Below are 20660 nucleotides of genomic sequence, written 5' to 3'. Positions count from 1 at the left end.
TGCATAGGTGCCCTGCTATGGTGTAGTTTATCTCCCTGGGAACTAACTTGTTGGACAGGCTATTGAACTTGATGCTCGTCTGGCTCTTTTTGCTCTATCTCAGAGACAGCAAGTTGTCTTGACAGAACAATGGGCAAAAGCTCACAGAAACATCCATTTCTCTGTTATGCACCCCGGCTGGGCAGACACTCCAGGTAACATCTGCTTGACACTCCGACTGTTTTTTTTTCTTTTCAGGATTAGTCTAATAGCAAAGAGAAATGAGACTCTCTGGTAGATTTCTCCAGCAGGTGCAGTGATTTCTTAGCTCCAAACTGGTGCTTGAAGTAGTTTTGTACTCCCTCGGTAGCTCTGTTCTGCACAGTGTCTGCTGTCTGTGTATACAGAGAATAATAATGGGCAATGAATGGTTCCAGCCCTGCACAAATGCACAGCAGAGCCATAGTGCGTTAAGCTAACCTTGAAGTTACATTTATAGTGGGACTGTTAAACACACAAATAAGAGCTTTTGCCTCTGTGAGTGCTGATTCTGGGAATTTGCAAGGGCATAGAGGAAAATGGAGCACACACCGTTGTGCAAGCCCTGTTCCTCTGCTTTTCCTCTAAACATTCATTGCTGTCAAGAAGCAGCATGTTTGGCCAGACAGCCCTTTGTGGGAGCTGCAGCTGTTTTTCAGTGCCTGTGTCTCAGCAGGCGGGCCAGCACCAGTTATCCAGTGTGCATGTTGCGTTCCGCGGTATCTTACCGGTCCCTAACACCCAAGCTTGGGGTGCAGATTGGCAATTCGATCTCTAGGTCTTTCCTAGGGATACAGTTTCCCAAATTTGTTTCTGGTGACAGAAGCATCTACCCTGTCTACTTCATCTTTGAATACTGTGTTTTCCAACTAAATATCCTAGTATTTGTTTTTCTTTAAAATACATGTATTTTTGCACATCCTTTGTGGATTTCAAACCTAATGAACCATAAAGTTATCCCACCTTAAAGTTCAAGGACTCTCCAGCCCCCAAAAATAAATAGCTGCAGGGGATGGGGCTTCAGTCATCACCTGTTGGGCATAAGAAAAAGAAACCAGAGTTTAAACATGAATTATATAGTTGATTTAGATACTGTTCACCATACAGTTTTTTAATGCAATACTGCAACTGGTTTCCTAAAACTGGTGAGAAAATAAGAGCTAAAAATCCTGTTAGTATACCTGTTATTTGGTATTTCTGTTTCCCCCATGTCTTACTTCTTTGCAGTTTAGAATGGAATTGGCTCAGGAACCTCTTGTGGGTCCTGTTCTCAGCTCCTTCTAGTGTTATCCCTGTAATTTGACCCAAACTAACAACTGGTGGATCATCTGGCAGTTTAGCAGTATTCCCGCACAAGCCATCGTACTCCTAGCTATGGGGAAATACTCGTTCTCTTTCATAAACTCCGAGATGCCTTATCTTCTACCTACACTCACGATGGCAATTTTAAGCTGCTTTTTTTTTTTTTTTTAGTCAAAAAAGCCTTGCATGGCAGACCACCATTCCTTTGTTATTCTTTCTAGCTGTGAGATCGTCAATGCCAGATTTCTATCAGAGGATGAAGAACACTCTGCGCACAGAGGCCCAGGGAGCTGATACCATTGTGTGGTTGGCAGTATCATCTGAAGCAACAAAGTTACCAAGTGGCCTGTTCTTCCAAGGTAAGGGGGCAGTGTCTTACATTGTATAACAGTGGAGATCCCTGAGCTGCCTGAACTCTAGGATCTCCATCTGGCCTGGAAGGGGATGGAGGCTCCACCAGGCAACCGTATTTCAAAGGATAAAGTATTTATCAAAATCATTCCAAGGCTAAGGGTTTCAAGTGAGCATTGCGCAACCAGAGAAAAACTGTATTAAGTTGTTATGTTCCTGCTTTTGTTCTCTAAAGTAGCTGATGGGGACTTCAAAGGATTTCTTTTGGGAGAGTTGGGTTTTTCAAAATGAAAATGGCTGTGGCAGGACTGTGCCAAGTGGAGGTGAATCACAGCAGGAAAATAGCATCTTTTATGACGCTGGGAACTAGCATCGTTCTGACAGAGCACTGGGGGTTGGCTTTGCTTTGACAGGCTCTTCTTCCTACTGTTCCATGCTAGTTAAAGCCGCCAATTCGCCCTTTCTCTAACGCTGGGCAGAGGCTCGAGCACAGTGGCATTTTTGGCACTGTAAGCATCGGGAATGGAAAAATAGGGCAGAGCCTTTCTTTTCTCCCAGGCAAATGACAGGCACCTTAGTAGGAGGAGCTGGAAGCATGGATGTCTTACTGGTGATGCAGGTCAGTCCAGAAGGAGAAGGGCAAAGCTCAGGGTAATTGCTTACAGAAGTCCAGTACTTTTATTGGATGTGGCACTCAAATCCTGATTCACTGAATTTCTAGATGGAACATGCAGGAAACTTAGACTTTTTTGGAGTTGACTTTGTGCCTTCTGTCCCCTCCCAGACAGTCACACAGGATTGGCTGACAGATATTTTAAACAGACCTTTCTCATGTCATCATGTGGTACCTACAGAAACCCTACATCCCAGCTGCTCAGTGTTCTTTGTGAAACCGGGCTTTGCATTTTTCGTACTCTTATCACCTTCTCTGGTCCTAATGCTTCTGCTCAGTTATTCTTTCTCTAGATCATAATTCCACCAGGCTCTTGCCTTTGACCTTTGTCTACTCCCGGATTTAGTAAAAAGGGAACACGCCTTGGCTCTTTAGATGTATCTGTTGACTTTTGAGAGCTTTGGTTTTAACAAGACTGCCCTTAAGGCTGCAAGAAAAGTCCTGTGGCCGTGTCCCATGCTGATCAAATAGTGATGAAGTTGATTATTTCTCTCTCCTACTGCCCTTTGGAAGCCATGGCTCAGTATGGGACTTCTTTGGGCCCTTTCAGTAAAGGGCTTTTTGTGCAGGAGCACTTTACCACAGAGCCTGCTCTTCTGGTCCTAGGTGGCCGTTTCCCAAATCAGTCACACCTTCCCTGCATTTCCTCTGTTCTCTTTTATTCTCTTCCCTTTGAGTGCAAACCAAAGTGAGCATTTTTTTTTTCCTGAGGAAAAAAAAATGGGAAGCGAGAACATGACTCCTACAACATTCTCTTCATCTGCCAAAATAAATAAAAAATGTTTGCCAGAGTCCTGTTTTCCAGAGACTAGAAGCTGCTTCTCCGTGATGCTGAACTTGGCTTTCACACGTAGTTCCCGAACTTTAGCACAGGCTACTGGAAGCACTGCAGTTAGGTAGGAAGCAGCTCGTATTCCGTGACAGAGAAGGGAACATTCCTCTGCATGTTTCTCTCAGTTTTCCATGAGCAGAGGTTACGCGGTTTGTGCAGCCAGTTACAATATTTGCTCTTAAGAGAGCGAACATCTCCACTCCCCTGGGAAGCCCAATGGCAGCCTGATAGGTTTGCAGAGAAATCTGCTCCCCAGTGTTGCAACTGCCTGTTCTTATAGTCTCCTCTTAAATCCCTCTTCTAGTCTCTCTCTCTAGTAGGTGGCTACTGCAGAAGTTGGACTTATTAAATAGAGTAACCATGCTGCACCAGCACCCTCGTGGTTGCTTCATACACATGTGAGAACATTGTCATGAGGTTCCCAGGACCTAAATACTGTGGTTTTGGAATGGATGATGATAAAGTTGTATTTACGCAGAGTGAGCAAGGAGTATGAGATCTGGGAAACCAATCCAAAGCATCAAATTGAGCAAATTTGGTCAGACATCTTTGTGTTGAATACATGTTACTTCTGGTGGTTGAGCAATTAGTGGAAGTTCTTTAGCAATTAGAGTTTAACCATTTATTCTTAAGGATGAAAGTAAGCATTTCAACATTGAAAATTTTGCAGTGTCCTAGCTGGGGAATTTGTGTAGCACCAGAAACATTAGCCAGGAGGCAAGGAAAAACTGTCTCATGCTGCAAAAGCCCCTTCTGCCTGCAACAACAGTCGCAAGTTCTTGGTCTTTGTGTACAACTGTCATGCTACTGAAAGGAAGCTGCCCTAGCCCCACAACAAGGCCGTCCTTCGTCTGTCCTGTCCCTAGCTGCACATGAGATCTCCCTCCCCAGTCTAAGTCATATTGTGCTAAAGCACGATCACTCTAGTTTCAGAATACAATTGAAATCAGTTTAATTTCCGATTTGGAAGATATGCTTAACTAACAGTGTTTACAGATACCTAGAAGGTAAGTTTCCTGGCTTCAAGACCGTGAGGTGTTTTAGAGAAGACCCTAGCAGAAAAATCTCCTTTGTGCTGGAGGAGATAGTTAAATAGTTAAGGATTTTTAAACTTTTTTGTCTTCCAGACAGGCAACCCGTCCCTACACACTTACCCCTGGCAAGCACCCACAGTCCACCTGAGGACGAGGAGAAGCTAACAGAGTTGCTGGAAGAATTCTCCCAGAAGTTTAAATCTGCTTCTCTAGGAACTTAGTGTCACTACTCGGTGCAACCACAACGCTTCTAATTACACAGGAACAGCGCTGTAGTGTGCCTGCTGTTGAGGGGAAGTAGGATGCTGTAGGCCTGTTAAAAATAGATTGTGTTCAGGTGTTCTCATCATGGGGCAGAGTGGTGCCTGCAATTTCTTTTTTTTTTTTGCTGCTGCCAAGTCTCTCTCATTGTGAATATGCACCTGCTGTCTCAAGACACAGTAAGGTTGTGTCCTTTGAATTAGAAGAAAAATTGGGAGGCATAAAATAAAGCCTAAGACTTTGTGAAGTTACCCAAAATCTCTTAAAACAGCACAGAGTATTGCAGAGGAGTGTACCGTCAGTAGCCCTCATGGAAGACTTCAGGAAAGAAGTAGTAAATGTTTTAAACAATGTTCAACCACTGTATTTGACAGGGTGGTGACTTTCTTCATTGTACAAGGCTGACTGGGCTCAAAGCTATAACTGGGAATGCAGAAACTCTCTCTTGCATCGCCTGCTTAGTTTAAATAGAAGGATTCCTTGTAGCCTTCAGTTTCTATAAATCAATGCTGGTATGCAGAAGCGATCTGCTTCCTCATGTTTAAACAGCAAGAATGTGGGAGCACTGCCAAATGCCTTCCACATTACTTTATGGATCTAGGGCTGAAGATCATCCTGTTTATGTCAAGATACCATGAAATGGGAGGTTTCAACACATGCCACACCCAGACGTGGTTTGATCCAGCAGAGAAATGGCTGCATGACTCCAGGCATGAAAAGAAATAATATATTAAGCCATACGTGCTTGCCGTTTCTGGGAAAGATCAAAGGGAGTTGCTTTGTCATTACAAATGGATTAAGAGGGGGAAGGGAACACTGGGAGGCACAGGTTTTAGAGAAGTCTGCCTCCTGATGCAGGGGTTGTATTTTGCCTGGAACTGTTTATTTCCAGACACAGAGGATGGGATTCATCTTACCTGACTTGTGAACATTTGAATTACTCATTGAGATTCTCAGCGTAAATCAGTAGAGAGAAAACAGACTTTTTCACAGTGTTTTACTGGATCTAGTTTAAGAAACAACCCCTAAATTCCTACATCCCTCTACTGATGGTGAAGACAACCAGCTCAGGCTAAGACGTTCAGGTGGGATTCATTTTGTCTTACACATTTCAGATTTACTGCAAAGCCAAGATTATTAATGAAAATAGTGGTAATACATTTTCTCCTGCACTGCTGCGTACTGAACCCAACCGTGTTGCACTAGTGTTTTACACCTGGCTGCAGACCCGTGTGGTGGGACAAAAGACCCAGACACAACTGTAACACAGGTGTTCTCGAGCTCCCTGCAGTGACCGGTAGCTAAAGCCCATGCTGGTGGGCAGTGGAGAACTCGTTATGTCCCCTTTTCATAATTTAGTTTCCCCAAAGATAGCGTTTACTCATTATTCAAAGACACCCTGTTAAGTATCAGTTTAGAAAAAAACTTCTCCTTTCAGCCCATTGTCAGTGTCCTTGGAAAGAAAGGATTTACTGGCAGAGGGGCCCTGAAGTAAGTTTTCCCATGATAAGCAGCGCTGAGGCACGTTATGCCCGTCACAGCCCCTCCTGGAGAGGCTGGATCAGCATTTGAACTATTGCTGCATTTTAGAAGCTTAACTCCTTCTTGCACTGCAGTGAAAGAAAAAAACAGAAAGGCTTGTAGAGATGTTTATTTCTTAGAATTCCAGTATTAACATTTTACTCTTCAATACAGTTACTGAAAATAAAAGCATGGCTGAAAGCATATGTACTAACTACATTTCTCAATCCAAGAGCTGCAAAGCTGAGAAAGACGCATACTCTGATATTTAAGTTGCTTCTCAGCTCTGCAGTATAGAAGAAAAACGTAATGACAGGTATTTAAATAGTTCATAAAAATAACTAAAAGTGCGCAGTATATAACATATATTTTAGTCTACATTCTGTACTGATGTATTTGAGTCGCCTGTATTTTTCTTTTTAGTCACAGCTTAAAAATAAGCTGAAAGTATGAAGTTTGGTCACAGTGTATAACAGCCAGATACTATGGATTAAGAGCACCTGTGATTTAAAAAGAATTAAAACACAGGCCAGCAATTAGTAACAAAATCTGGAGTCTCCCCACACTGATACTATGGTCTGGATGATGCTTTAGCTCAGCCCTTTTCCACAAGAGCAGACACGGCGTGTGCCTGTAAAACCAGCGAGATGCTTTGTGCTGATGCAGTTCAGAATGACTTGTACCTGCATGTAAGCAAATACGTTAATTGCCACCTATAAAATTTTAGAGGCAAGAGAAAAATGGCATCCGGGGACAGATCACCAGAAGTAGATGGTGGTGCAAATTCTTGCTGAGCAGCGCACCCTGAGGTGTCAGCACACACCTGGTTTATAGGAGCCCAAGGAGAAGAACAGCAGCTGTTCTTACTGCCATTCCCTTTCCACGCTCAGCTGTCAGGCTCACATGGCTCTGACCTCAGGGTTTTGTCGTTTGTTTGGGGTTTTTTTTCCACATTCTGAAGACTTTCACATTTTTCTTCATATTGTGAAGTCACTCGGTCGGAAGGTTTTTTGCTCATGGGGGTGTTGCACAAAGAGGAATGTGGTGCCACGGACCATGTGTAGACTCATTTCCCCAGGTCCTAATGGGAAGGCACGGCCCATCAACAGTGCAGCCGGGCTGACCGCAGTGCTGCGGGGGCCGCCGAAACGTTTCTCTGTCTTGGGTGAAAAGTTTAGGAGCTCAATGTAATGAATATCAGATGATTTTGTAAACTGGATTTCCCCTTTTCCTCAATTTCTGGGCCATATTTATTCTTTGTAAAAAATAAATAAAAACCAAAATAAAATGAGCTGTAGTTGATTAAAGGTAAAAACAATTGTGTGTTGTCTGCCTTTGAATAGCAGGGCATTCCCATATGTACTTCACTATTTTGGAGGAAACTGCAAATACCAACTGTTGGCATTTACAACACCACACCCGCCAGTTTCATGCTGTCCTAAGTCTCCACACTTGCACTGTTCCACTCACCAGGAACAGGACACAAAGAAAACTCAGGTGGGGTGTTGAACATGTCCTATCTGGGCCCGAAGAGGGGAGTTGTGCTATAGACTTCAATGTAAAGAAACTTAAGTCAGTGCTGAAAAACTCAACATAAGCAATGTATTTGGTGAGACACAGCCCTGGACCAGACACTGCAATTTTCAGTTCAATCACTAATTGTATTTTTGGAATGACAGGGTGTTTTTTAGAGCCACAGCACTAGGAACAGTACTAATTTTCATTAATTCAGTGAGTGGAGAGTGAAGGTGGGCTTTCTTTCACAGAACAACCTGGTGGTCATTGACTCCAGTGGAGAAGGGCAGCTATCATATAAACAAGTTTAATCCACAAGTTCCTTTTTGCCGGTGCCCTTTTCCATTCCCTGTGTGAGTTGCGCTCTCGCACTCCTTGCAAAAATAAAGCACCCCTTCTCATGACACCATTTTATCTAAAATTGGTGCTGGTCAACAGCCACCCACTGTCTTTGTAAATGAGCTGTTGTCACTTACCAGCAGTGGGAAGCCTCAGATGCCTTCTGGCTCAGGTCAGCGTATTTCCCTGTTTGCACGTCAGGTTTACACGTCTTGTTTTGTTGGGAGAGGCAGCTCTGGCTGCAGTTGGTCAGGCACATTGGGTGATGACAGGAGATAATTTTGAAATGCAAATAAGACTAGTTGAAAACCCTGTATTCCTGCAGTCACGCTAATGGCATGGATCTGGACAACGCAAGAAAGAAGGCACTGAAGAGGCAAGGAGTCTGATGGGGAGCGAGTGTAACAAAAACACTTCTGGGGCTAAAGTGGCCCAATCCAAGAACTTCAGTTTCTGAAGCAGGTCAGTATTTATGTTCCTCTCTCTAGAGGGAGCCATCAGATAGCCATTAGGAAAAATGATGTATTCTTGTGAAGGAACCTCGTTCTCTCAAGACAAAAGCTAATGCACAGCTTTATGAAGAAACACAGCATTGGCCTGGCCAAAGGTCTCAGCAGGCCCGATTTTCAGCCTGCCCAAGAAAGCTCAAATCTTTGTTGTGCCAGCAGTATTTCACAGATTAAAACATCGTCAGAACAGAGGAAGAATGGTAAAACCTGCACTGGTGCAAACATCAGAGAGGGAGCACCCAGGAAGTGGCGTTTTCCTTGATGGTCCAAAATCATCTTCTCTTTGCTTCCCAGCTGAGAATCCACAGGGAGCCTTGAGGTGATGCAGAAAATAGTGTCATTGATTCACTGCCCCGACATGCTGCGTCCTCTGGCTGCTCACCGGCTGCCAGGTGCAGTGAGGATTCATCATAGCAAAGGAATGACCCCGTGTGCCTATAGAACACTTGTCAGTTTTATGACAGCATGCAGAACAGGTAGGTGAATAGCTCCAGTAAAAACTTAATAACCCAAATTCCTCATTACAAATCAACACACACATAGAGAAGGAAAAGTAACAGGCAAAAGCTGATAGAAATTCATTAAGTTGGGTTTAACTAGCACAATTTATTCACTTACATTGGAGGCAGTTATTTACATAACAGTTCAGGAAAGTGTTACCATACAATTAGCAGAAAAGATGGTCAAGTGGCTGAGCAGTATTCCTAGAAAACACTGACCTGAACAAAAGCCAGTAATATCTTTTCATGTAAAAAAAGCTCTCTGTTCTGAAAGACAAAAAAGGCCACAAGATATTGGTCAGTATGGGGAACTTAACTTACCAAGTAGAGTCAGATGCAACTGTCGTTGGAAAACTAAACCACACCTGAAACTAGTGGTAATGACAAAGATGAACCAAGTATGTTCATGTACTTTTTTTTTTTTCTGAAACTGTTTTGATTACTTGGTGGTGGCAACCCCACAGAATTTTCTTGGGACAGGACAAAATAGACCTGTTAATGATGGCTCTTTCACGTCTGAAGGAAGCCCTGATCTGCTATAAAACATTTTTATTTGGTTAATATCTGCAAAGGTGCTGAATTCAGTGAACAGGGTTGAAAAAAATGTGTAAAGAACCTGGAAAGTACAAAGGAGATAAACTCTTTAATAAATTCAGATGATGTAATGTCTAGGGAACAAGTAACTGGAGAGAGGCAAAACCTCTATCTGCATAAGGCCCGACACCTCTTCTGCACCATCTCAGTAGTGACATGTCTCTTCTCCAACAGTTTAATGCTGGAGTACACACTTAGGGCATTTTTCACAGTGCTACTTGAGGTACATAAATACTGTTGGGCGATTAAACCAAAGAACAATTCCATTGTGCATCACTTGTTTTGTATATTCTATTACTATTATAATTATTAATTATGTTATCTTCCTTTCACAGAATCACAGAATGCTAGGGATTGGAAGGGACCTCAAAAGATCATCTAGTCCAATCCCCCCGCTGGAGCCAGAACACCCAGATGAGGTTACACAGGAAGGCGTCCAGGCGGGTTTTGAATGTCTCCAGAGAAGGAGAATCCACAACCTCCCTGGGCAGCCTGTTCCAGTGCTCTGGCACCCTCACTGAGAAGAAGTTTCTTCTCAAATTTAAGTGGAACCTCTTGTGTTCCAGCTTGAACCCATTACCCCTTGTCTTACTCTTGGTTGTCACCGAGAAGAGCCTGGCTCCAGCCTCATGACACTCACCCTTTACACATTTATAAACATTAGTGAGGTCTCCCCTCAGTCTCCTCTTCTCCAAGCTAAAGAGCCCCAGCTCCCTCAGCCTTTCCTCACACGGGAGATGCTCCACTCCATCATCTTTGTGGCCCTGCGCTGGACTCTCTCCAGCAGTTCCCTGTCCTTCTTGAACTGAGGGGCCCAGAACTGGACACAATATTCCAGATGAGGTCTCACCAGGGCAGAGTAGAGGGGGAGGAGAACCTCTCTTGACCTACTAACCACCCCCCTTCTAATACACCCCAGGATGCCATTGGCCTTCTTGGCCACAAGGGCACAGTGCTGGCTCATGGTCATCCTGTTGCCCTATTAAACTGTCCTTATCTCAACCCACAAGCCTGGGGTTTTTTTCCCCCTTTTGAGTCTCTCCCTCATCCCACTTGGTGTAGGTGGGCGAGTGGCTGTCTGGTCCTAGTTGTCCACTGGGGTTAAACCATGACAGATGTTTTCAGCTTAAAAAGACTGAAGTTTGGGGCTCAGGTTGACCTTCCTTCAGCCACCTGGACCACGAGTGGCTCAAGTCAGCTGCTCAGACACAGCGTACGCGACCGCTGGCTGCCCTGTCACCTGCCTAAGCACTACAGATACTGCTCATTTTAAGACCAAGAATGGCAGGTAGATGGTCTGAAGAACACTGCTTCTTCCCCCAAGGAAACGGCAGCTGAGAGAAAAATTAAAATCAATTTTCTAAAGCAAAGAGCAGAGGAAGGCCAGTATTGTTTGTACATCCCTTGGCACAGCAGGAGATATCGCTAGAAGACTGCTCCTGCACTGCAGCAACCCTGGACTCTGCTCCATATGAGTGTGTGTGGGGTGCTACATAGTTTGCATCTGTACCAGAAGACAGCCTACCCCCGCTCCCCAATAATGTAGTTCATAAAAATAGCTCAGATTTGTTATTCAGCAACTAACATGGAAATAAAACGACCAGACAACAAAGATCCGTTTTTGTGTGTATGTAGAAGACGAGAGTGTTCCCCTAACACATCAAAACAGAAAGGCAGGCGTTTTAACTCAACATCAATTCCTTCTTGTTTCATTTGGGAGGTAAAGGAATTTCTTGAATTAGAGACACCTATTTTCCCTTCATCTCTCTACATTACAGCTCTTGAGATCATAGCAAAGGGACACACTTCCCCTCCTCCACCAGCTTCCCTTTCAGCTTATACCACTTTCTAAGCCAAGATCAGTCTGTCCTGAGACTGCAAGATAAAGGAATGTTCAGGTTAAATTCACATAACCCTGCAGATAGTTTAGTCAGAAAGAACAGCAAGGGAAATTTTACAAAATGGATTTGTATACCCAACATCCATCCATAAGCAACACTGAACCCACAACTGCTTGGAAGTGGGGGTGGCCAAGCGTTCACTGCAGAGCAGCCCAAACACACCTCGCTCTCAGATTTAGTCTCTTTTGGAGTTGGTTCCTCACCTTCGTTTGGACATCACGTGTTCAGAAGGACTCAGCGTTGACCCAGGAGCAGATCCTCAGCTTGCTGGCTCCACTGCTCCATCACTGGAAGCGCAATCCATGCTGGAGTCCCAGGCTTGTTGCAACAGCGATGCGTCTTCAGGAACAAGGTGCTGCGCAATGATTTCGGTTCACTTCGGCGCTCCCATGTTTCTGCCACTACGTGAGAATCTCTCTGCACAGCAAAGCGAGTCAGGTCTGCGGCCAAAAGGCCCTGAGCCCAAGGTAATGTGGAACAGTGTAGTCCAGCAAAGTTTCATACACCTTCTCCAGCTGGAATGAAATATTGGCAGGCGACTTGCTCATCTCGCATAGCCTCGTCAGCCAAGAACACTTCAGTCATCAGAAAACATGCACAAGGTGTCATGAAAAGCTCTCCAAGAGGAAACAAGCATCTAGCTTCCAGGAGAGAAAGTGGGAGGACTTGGAAAACAATTATCATTCAAGCTGGAAAAAGAACCTTTTCAGTGCTGTGTGAATTATGTTTTGAAATATGCTTTAAAATATGCTGCCTAGAGGGGAACCAACAACACGCTGTATGACCAGGAAAGCCAAAGTGGCATCATTTCAGAGAACGTGACAGCAAAATGCTTAAACACAGTTTATAGGATGTTTGAAAAGAGAATTTTCCCTGAAAATACATAGCAGTCCTGTGACACGCACACAAAAGTCCACTCACCCTTTACTGCAGCAGCACACTGGTCTAGAATTAATGCAACGGATGGTGTTAACCTTTTTGTTTCCTCAAAAGCAAATTACTTCCAGGCAAACAGAAGAGAACCCTTATTTGCTTTTGGCAGTATCACTCAAGGGAAAACACAAGGCTTCTCTAGGTAGCAATGTGCTCTGTAGTGGTAAATATCATGGCCTCCCTACTTTAGCGGGGAAAAGTAAAGTCTGAAATGGGGCAGGACTGAGCCCCCCGATGTGCTGTGTCACAGTGCACGAGGACTGCTTAAGGAAGAGATACAGGAAAGCCCTGTATCTACACCAGTTTCTTCAAAACACATCAGCAACAGCATGCTAAAAAGTCAAAATGGATTAAAGGAACAAAGAATTGACTCCTCAGAGAAGATCCCTTTGGAAAAAATGCCTTTTTTTTGTTTATTCATCCTGGCAATGTCCTTCTAAAAAGGTAATTTAGGTCAATCCAGGTTTTAAAATTGTTTTTATTTTTAAAAGAAACCATAAAATATGACAATAGGACAATGGGTGTCATTCAGCAATATCAGTTTCTGGTCTATAGAGAAAATTAATAAAAACCATCAGCATTTTAAAAAATAAATATGACTAACCATATAGAAAACAGGAAAATCAAATTCATCTTCAACAACACAGGTATAAATGCTGAAATGTTGCCGCACAAGGTAGAGGTAGAGGTAAACTAGATTTTTCAGACTAAGACCAGTTTTAGATCTGCCCCCCTCCCCCCATGCACACACACCTCAAAGTTCCTGTTGCCAGTAATTTGATTTGATTCAGCCTGTCAGCCTCATCAAACTCAAACACGTCTGTGTGCTCCTTGTAATGCTCTGAGACAGAAAACTATTTCAGTTTTTGTAGAAATTAGTTGCTAAGTAACCTGGCCCCCTGGTTTTGCAACTTGTGCAGCAAAGAAAGAGGCAGGAAGCTGGATTTTAGCTACTACAAACCAATAACACTCTCCCTGGGTGATGCCCGCTAGGACAAGTAGATGGTAGAGCCCTTTTAGGAATTGGAATAGTCCTCAGTGATGCACCCGGAGAACACACGACACCACGGCTGGAGTTCCAACACTGAAGAAAACGTGGTCCGCAGAAACATCCCAAATCAATAGGTACTCGCTGCGGGGAGAGCCGATTGCCCGATACAGTATGTTGATACCCAAAACTCACATGGTAAGACAACCCAAGAACCTTCTGTACAAACTAGCAAGTATCTTGACACGCTGAAATAGAAAAACTAAAAATCGCACCACATACGGATTTTCCAAAGAAACTCAGGACAACTGAAGTTGGATCGTACAAACCATTAGTTAAAAAAATACTTTCTTGTATATTTTGAGAATAAGTGGAAAGAGTCTTCGTGCAAATGTTCAGCCTTGATCAAGCAGAGGATGTAAAATCATTGTAAACACATTAGTTTCTTCTTCATCTGCTGTATGTGCCCAGCGTTACCTATCTTCTGCAGTATGATTAGGGTTAGGAAGTCTGTTTCTTCTGTAAATATCACCTTTCAAGCTCCACTGATGTACCATCAAGACACTACTGGTGTCATATCCCACAACTGTTAATACAACAAAATAAAACAATATAGTGAATAATGGTAAAAGATAATAAAATATAGTATACAAAGTAATCTCTAAATAATTTCACTTCTTTTATTTTTTTCTGCTTAAGAGAGGCTACATGGTTAGAGGAGGAAGCAGCAAGTCTGAAGAAATTTGCTTTCGTTTTCCAGCACTCGTGTCAGACCAATGGAGGCTGACCAAATGACATTCTGTGTGTCACTATGCTTTATGAGCCATGTTCACAGCTGGCCTTAAGAGAAACCAAAAATCCCACACTATATTGCTAACTTGAATGATTAACATAGTCATAACACATTGTGACGTGGGTTGTTTTTTTTATGTTGTTTTTTTTTTTAATTATTCAAGCTTTGTTATAAACTTATTCATTATTTTAGCTGTTTCTTTACCTAGCCACACAAACTGAGATTCACCAGGTCAAAATACAGTTTGTCTTCCCAGAGGAAAAGCTACAGTGAGCACTTATCCCAGCCCCTTCAGGCAGTAACTTCATAGACCAAGACCTCCTTGGTCCTTATTGGGCAAAAGTTGATCAGTGAGAGGTCGCTGGGTGGAAGAACGCAGGTAGGACATACCTGAAACCACACTGGAGAGGAAGGGGAAATGCCACACATGAGCTAGAGCAAGCTCCTCACTCCTACCTTAATAACCTTGTCTGTCCCCGAGGTCAAGAGCCATCCTCTGGTGGCATCAAAGTGTACGTGAACGATGTTGTGCTTACTGTCGTGGAAAGTAGCTGTGGGCGCCCGCCTGAAGAAAGAGATCCAGAAATCAGCAAAGACTACGACTACAGGATTTTCCTCAAAAATGTTCTCTGTCGAACAAGTATTTGAATGCTGCTGTAAGTCATTAATGCGGCAGCCTCTTTGTAAACTCCACTTTGAGACATCTCCAGCATGAGAGGCACAGGGGTGGAGGGCTCGCATTCCCCCTGCCCGTCCCAAACACTGGAGTTTCACCTCACTCCAGGGCAAGCCGGCTCAGTGTCCACACTTACTCTTCATCCGTTATGGACTCGTGACAGCTGTCACAGACCCTCACTTCGAACTCGAACCCCATCAGCGGGATGGAGGAGCGCTTGGAGCTGCACTTGCCGCACACGGCTTTCCCACACTTCCGGCAGTGATGCTGTGGGAGACAACATGCAGAAAGACATCGTGAGCCACAAACCCATGTCACTGCTCAGGTCCCACTGGCTCCACTGTCTCACTCCAGCAAGACCCAGCCAAGGCTGCAGCAAACAGCAAAGTGACTCTTCCAGAGAAGATGAAGAAGATGATGGGAAGGATGGGGATGGACTTTGTAGCAGGGCCTGTTGTGGTGGGACAGGGAGTGGTGGTTTTGAACTAGAGGAGAGGAGATTCAGGCTAGGCATGAGGAAGAAATTTTTTACAATGAGTGTGAACAGGTTGCCCAGAGAGGTGGTAGATGCCCCATCCCTGGAGATATTCCAGGCCAGGCTGGATGGGGCTCTGAGCAACCTGATCTAGTTGAAGAAGTCCCTGCTCATTGCAGGGGGGTTGGACTACATGACCTTCGAAGGTCAACCCAAACTATACTACGATTCTGTGAAGGAAAATAGGCAACAACCTCAGAATAAATGGGGGAAAAAAAATTCTTACTTTCCCCCCCTCCTCCATTACCTGGGGCAAGCAGCAGCTGATCACTAGCATGGACACTGGGAAATGGCAGATAAAGCTCTGCCCAGGCTAGGTGGACTCTACCTCTCTCTCAGGCTCCAGGTGACACTCTATACCACCCAGTAAATCATTGCTGCCTCCACCACCTGGCATCTGTGGATGTAGCTGTGGGTCAGGACTTCTACACTGAGTGTGACCTGTGTTACAGGAGGTTTTCAACAGGGCAAAAGGTAGAAGAAGGAAGTGCAAGCTGTCCTTTCTTTGTTAGCACAGCAAGAGATGAGAGCACTGGACAAAGAGCCCTGCTATGTGCGTAAGAGATGTGTCCCTGCCAGATGGGCATCGGCCACAGGGCTGGGAGCTATAATTATCCCTGTCCCCGAGAGTCTCACTTTGAGGTTGTAGGGGATGACACCACCACTCAGCAGCATGTGACACATTAAGACATCTCCAGGTTGAGGTAGGACAGGGCTACATTAGCACAGTGCCATTCTGGAGTCCCATCCCATCCTCTAATTATAAACATCTACCACCTAATCATCTTGGTCAACTCCTTTGGCCATTTTTGGCCCCAGAAGCACTAGTGTTTCTGCATTTTGATGCTACCCACCTCATGTTTTCTTGTGCACTGGCTGTGTATGATAGAATCACAGAATGTCCTGAGTTGGAAGGGACCCACAAGGATCATGGATTCCAACTCCTGTCCCTGCACAGGACAACCCCACAGTCCACACCATGTGTCTGAGGGCGTTGTCCAGTCCCTTCTTGAACACTGTCAGGCTTGAGGCCGTGACACCTCCCTGGGGAGCCTGTTCCAGTGTCCACCACCCTCCGGGGGAAGAACCTTTTCCTAATGTCCAACCTGAACCTCCCCTGGCACATCTTCCTGCCATTCTCTCAGGTTCTGTCATTGGTAACCAGAGGGAAGAGATCAGTGCCAGCCCCTCCTCCAATAACCTCGTGTAGAACTGCAAGGCTGCCTCGGTGGCCGCAGGACAGGCAGGCTCTGCAGTGATGAGCGTCACATAAAGAGAAGATGCAGCTCAGCTCTGCCACAGACACCTGGCTTCTCCAAGCTCCATGAGAACATCTCTTTCAGCATTTTTATGCTTCTCTCCCAAAAGTCTGCAATCCACAGACCTCTCCTGCTGGGCAGGAAAATGCAGCAGCATGTTCCAAGCAGACCAATAAGCCTTTTCCAAAACAGCCTGAGCAGTTACAGATGTTTACTCAACCTCATTGAAAACAGTTCTGGTTCCAGCACAATCTCCAAAAATCAGCTGCAAATTTCTTTTTACAACACATTCAACTAACAATAAGCAAAATCCCACATGGCTGAAGCCATGGAAGGCCCCAAACCAACTTAATCAGTCCGAGGCCTATACACGCATTTCTTATTGGGACTGGCTGAAAAGCAAAAAAATAAAAGAAGAAAAAAGAACTGTGCTCCTTCCAACCACAAAATCAAGCCCTGTCAGAGGGGAGCTCACTGTCCCACTATCGAGCACTCAGTGGAAGAACAAAGTGCAAGTTCACGAGGCTTTATGGGGAAAAAGGTTACCACTATTATGAGAGAAAAGTCTAATTGCACCATATTAACACACCAAGGATGCATACAAACCTGCCTGAGGCCTATTTTCTTACTGTCCCACATTTGCTTGAAGTTCCAGAAGAAAGGCTGGTCACATTTTTGACAGGAGTCACTATCCAGCCACTCAGGGGTCTGCAACACACACACATAAATGCAAAGTGGGAGTGAGCAACAAACAGAAAAGCTTCCAATGGAGCCAAGAGACAGGACAACAAAGATGTATTGGGGTGTGGTAATGCAGCCAACTAAACTTAATTTAAAATCCCCATTTTCACAAGATGCCATTTTGACTGTTCTTTGGGATGTCTTTTTTGGCTCAGCTCTGAGCCCTGAAGGACACAGGAGGAACATTTCTTACCCAAATCGTGAAGCAGCATTTGATTATAAGACCATAAAAATAACCCAGGAACAAGCAAGCCTCTCCCACCTCCCCAGGTTTGGAATTAAGCATGTAGAAATATTCCGTCCTGTCTGGACAGCATTTAACATCCACTATTGCCTCTGGTGGGAACTGGGGGTGATTAGTATTTTCCAAAAGCCAAGCTACTCCTTGGGAGGGAAGGAGAGGTATCTGAAATGCACGGGTTTTTCATTATTATTTCTTTCTTTCTTTAAATACTGTAAGAGGCATTCCTGCTGTCAGAGGTATCTCTGCTACAAATCACACACAGGGGTGAGCAAGATGAGATTCACCTGAACAAGCCTAAAACCCAAACCAGCTCTTTTCCCTGCTCTTACACAAAGACAATGGAAGGAAGGTCTTCCATTTCCTAACACAGGGTGTAGCTTTGCACTCATGCTGTGGATAAAGAGGGTAAGAAGATTTAAAGAAAAGAAAGAAAATATTAAAGGCACTTCTGTCTCCTGCAGCTAGGTTTTGCTGTGCAGAGTAGCATGGACCAGACACCCTGTAGGGAAGCAAGTCTTGCCAGATCCTGAAAGAGCTCAGGAAACGCCTGAAGTGGTAGAGGGACATGTGGAGGGGGCAGGTGATCTCCTCCCCTACATTTGGGTCCCTTGATACTTGCCTTGCTGGAGATGGCCACACACTGTGTCTCCCCACGATGTTTAAGAAACGTTCTGGGGGATGCGAGACTCACAAAGAGTCTTGGTTCTTGACCCCTTTCCAGCTGGCTGTCCATCCATCTGGCCTGGCCTGGCCTATGCTCCTTCCCAGCAGATGACTTCTGGTCCTCTCTCCTCGTCCTCCCCAAAAGCTCAGCCCAAAGCTGGTGCTAACAAGCAGGTTTGTCCCATCCCTCCAGCGGGGCAGCCCTGGCCAGCCCTGTCACCAGTGCCTCAGCACCACTGCAACACCCTCCCACCAGCCCCACCAACCCCAGGTGATCAAATAACTAATAATGTTTAATACTTTATGAGGAACTGCTATTAGCAAACTGTGTTTGGCTTATCAGAGCCACTGGCTTCTGACATGCTGCAATTTAAAATGGCAAGAAACCCAGCTGAAATTAAGAATTAAAAATAATACAAAAGCCAGGCAAAGATAAGGTAAGGCTGATGGAGAGCCTCAGCTCCCAGGACAGCTTTGACCCCCAGCAATAAAGCAACTGCCTGCTTCAGCTTCTTCTGCTAGTAACTCTGAAGGCAGCTCATTCTGCTGTGACAAACCCTTGTCTTTTCTACCCACAACAGTCCTCCCATTTAATGTCTACAGATTTACATCTGTATGTATACGTTTCCATCTCTTAAGCATCTGAACACTATAGATGAGCAAGACATTTTGCTTGTGACAAGTAACTCCTTTGTAGTCAAATAGAAACATAGCTTCCAGCATCTTTCAGATGTTACAGCTTTTTAAAAACAGAGATTAAAATAAAACGTTCGAGGGCTAAAACTGTTTAATTCCCTCTAATGCAACCTCAGAGATCTGGGAAAATCTGATAGCATCAAAACAAGTACTGAACACACAAATCACATGCAGAAAACCCCTAAATAAGGGCAAAAATACCAAAGCCAAAATCCAGAAGAAAATGCTCTAGGACCCCAAACCAGGATTTGGTATTAAAATCTCAAAGGTTCATGTTTCAGGGGTGGTTTAGCACCACGAACACCCTATCATGCTACTTGATAACATGAACAAGCACACATAGCCAGATTAGCATCTGCTGCTAAGCCCTCATTTAGCTAATTACATTTCTCCTCCACTTTTTAAACAGCACAGCATTGCTGCCTGTTTTGTGAGAAGCCAGTCTTAACCCTCAGCACTGACTTTCAAAGGCAGCAAATATATAAAGGATTTCGTTTCTGGATGCTCGAGTTGCAGCAAAAAGGAAACATCTGTTGGGAAGGAGGAAGCTGCTCTGCTTTCGCTTCACTTTGGAGCTGATGACATAATTGCCCATTAGATTAGCAATTAAAGACAGCCAACTGGAATGCTAATTCACATTAAAAAGGGAGCTCAGTTCCTGCCTAGGCCTATTTCAGTAGTTTTTTAAAATCCAATTTTCCACTTAACTTTCCTCCTTGCTCCAGGGAGACACACAGGACCCGGGGAGGCCAAAACCCTTGAGAACCAGCAAAGCTGGCGAAAGCCCGTGCTGCCGAAAGCCCTGCTCAGACCTACCCACTGCAGGGACTCGGGGTGCCCGTGTCCCCCCTGCAGGAACAGGGCAGAGGTTTGCTGTGACTCACGTTGCCGGGATTTGCCGTGGTGCCGAGCCGGGCTGGCGCCTGACTCACTCAGCACCGCGCTCGTTCTCCCTCTCTCTGAGTCAGGTCTCAGAAATTGCCAAGCGGAGGCTGCTCCCACAGTGCCAACGACCCGGGGTGCATTTTTTGTACCTGCTTACGCTCATTAGCTGTGCAACACAAAAGCAATTAGGAGCATGTGGGTGAAATCTTACTGTCTGGATCGGCAAAGTCATCGCTTACCCTGCTTCCATGTGGTTACACCAGAGGGAAGCAAGATCAAGTTACGGGTGAGATTGAAGCCCTAGTTAAATGTCATTTTAGCAAGAAGAGGAAAAAAACCCTGACTTGCAGGTTTCCAGAGGTGACAAAGAGCTTTCTTATTCAGTTTTCTTAAAAAACCCTAATAATTATGAATCTATTTACCTCTGAACTGATATTTCTCATGGTGTCATGAAAAACAAAGCAGAACATCTCACAATACCCTTCTCGGAGGATGTCTTTTGGAGCAGTAATGTAAAGAGTAAGAACCATTTAGCAGCCTACTTAATATGCATTTTCTGCCAGACAATTTCCCCTGTACCATATTATCAAAGGCACAGCATAATTGCTGTATAACAACTGGAGCATGTCCAAAAACATTTTTAAAGCCTGGAATGATCTTGTTCAGGTTGAAAGTTGCACATTTTAGAAAGGCCCCTTCTTCCCAAGACTGTTTCAGACCAAATCGACAAGAACCGAGTACCTACCTCCTGCCTCTCAACATCCATGTTCCAGACAACGATTCCCCCATCTGCACCACAGGAGATGAGCTGCCGAGTGTGGTGAGCATAGGAGAGAGACTGAACTTTATCGCTGAAAAAGAAACAAGACAGTTACTAATCAACCATCTACGGCTAGC

The 20660-nt window shown here is 44.6% G+C and overlaps 2 protein-coding genes across 5 annotated transcripts in view; one reads left to right on the top strand and one right to left on the bottom strand.

Moving 5' to 3' along the window:
* Positions 1 to 7230, top strand: part of DHRS12 (dehydrogenase/reductase 12) — a 29551-nt gene extending 22321 nt beyond the window's left edge. For both annotated transcript variants that reach the window (XM_065642893.1, XM_065642884.1), the window contains 3 exons: positions 104 to 194; positions 1542 to 1679; positions 4304 to 7230. In XM_065642893.1, coding sequence (XP_065498965.1) covers positions 104 to 194; positions 1542 to 1679; positions 4304 to 4431 — 357 coding nt within the window. In that variant the 3' untranslated portion in view covers positions 4432 to 7230. The remainder of the gene's footprint in view (positions 1 to 103; positions 195 to 1541; positions 1680 to 4303) is intronic.
* A 5570-nt stretch (positions 7231 to 12800) lies between these two features.
* Positions 12801 to 20660, bottom strand: part of WDFY2 (WD repeat and FYVE domain containing 2) — a 67775-nt gene continuing 59915 nt past the window's right edge. For all 3 annotated transcript variants that reach the window (XM_065641109.1, XM_065641122.1, XM_065641116.1), the window contains 5 exons: positions 20509 to 20614; positions 17141 to 17242; positions 14877 to 15007; positions 14521 to 14629; positions 12801 to 13857 (listed from right to left, as the gene is read on the bottom strand). In XM_065641109.1, the coding sequence (XP_065497181.1) occupies positions 13828 to 13857; positions 14521 to 14629; positions 14877 to 15007; positions 17141 to 17242; positions 20509 to 20614 (478 nt within the window). In that variant the 3' untranslated portion in view covers positions 12801 to 13827. The remainder of the gene's footprint in view (positions 13858 to 14520; positions 14630 to 14876; positions 15008 to 17140; positions 17243 to 20508; positions 20615 to 20660) is intronic.

This window comes from Caloenas nicobarica, chromosome 1, assembly GCF_036013445.1.
Source record: "Caloenas nicobarica isolate bCalNic1 chromosome 1, bCalNic1.hap1, whole genome shotgun sequence".
NCBI lineage: Eukaryota > Metazoa > Chordata > Aves > Columbiformes > Columbidae > Caloenas > Caloenas nicobarica.
The sequence above is the reverse complement of the archived record's forward strand: the minus strand, read 5'-3'. Positions and strand labels throughout refer to the sequence as shown.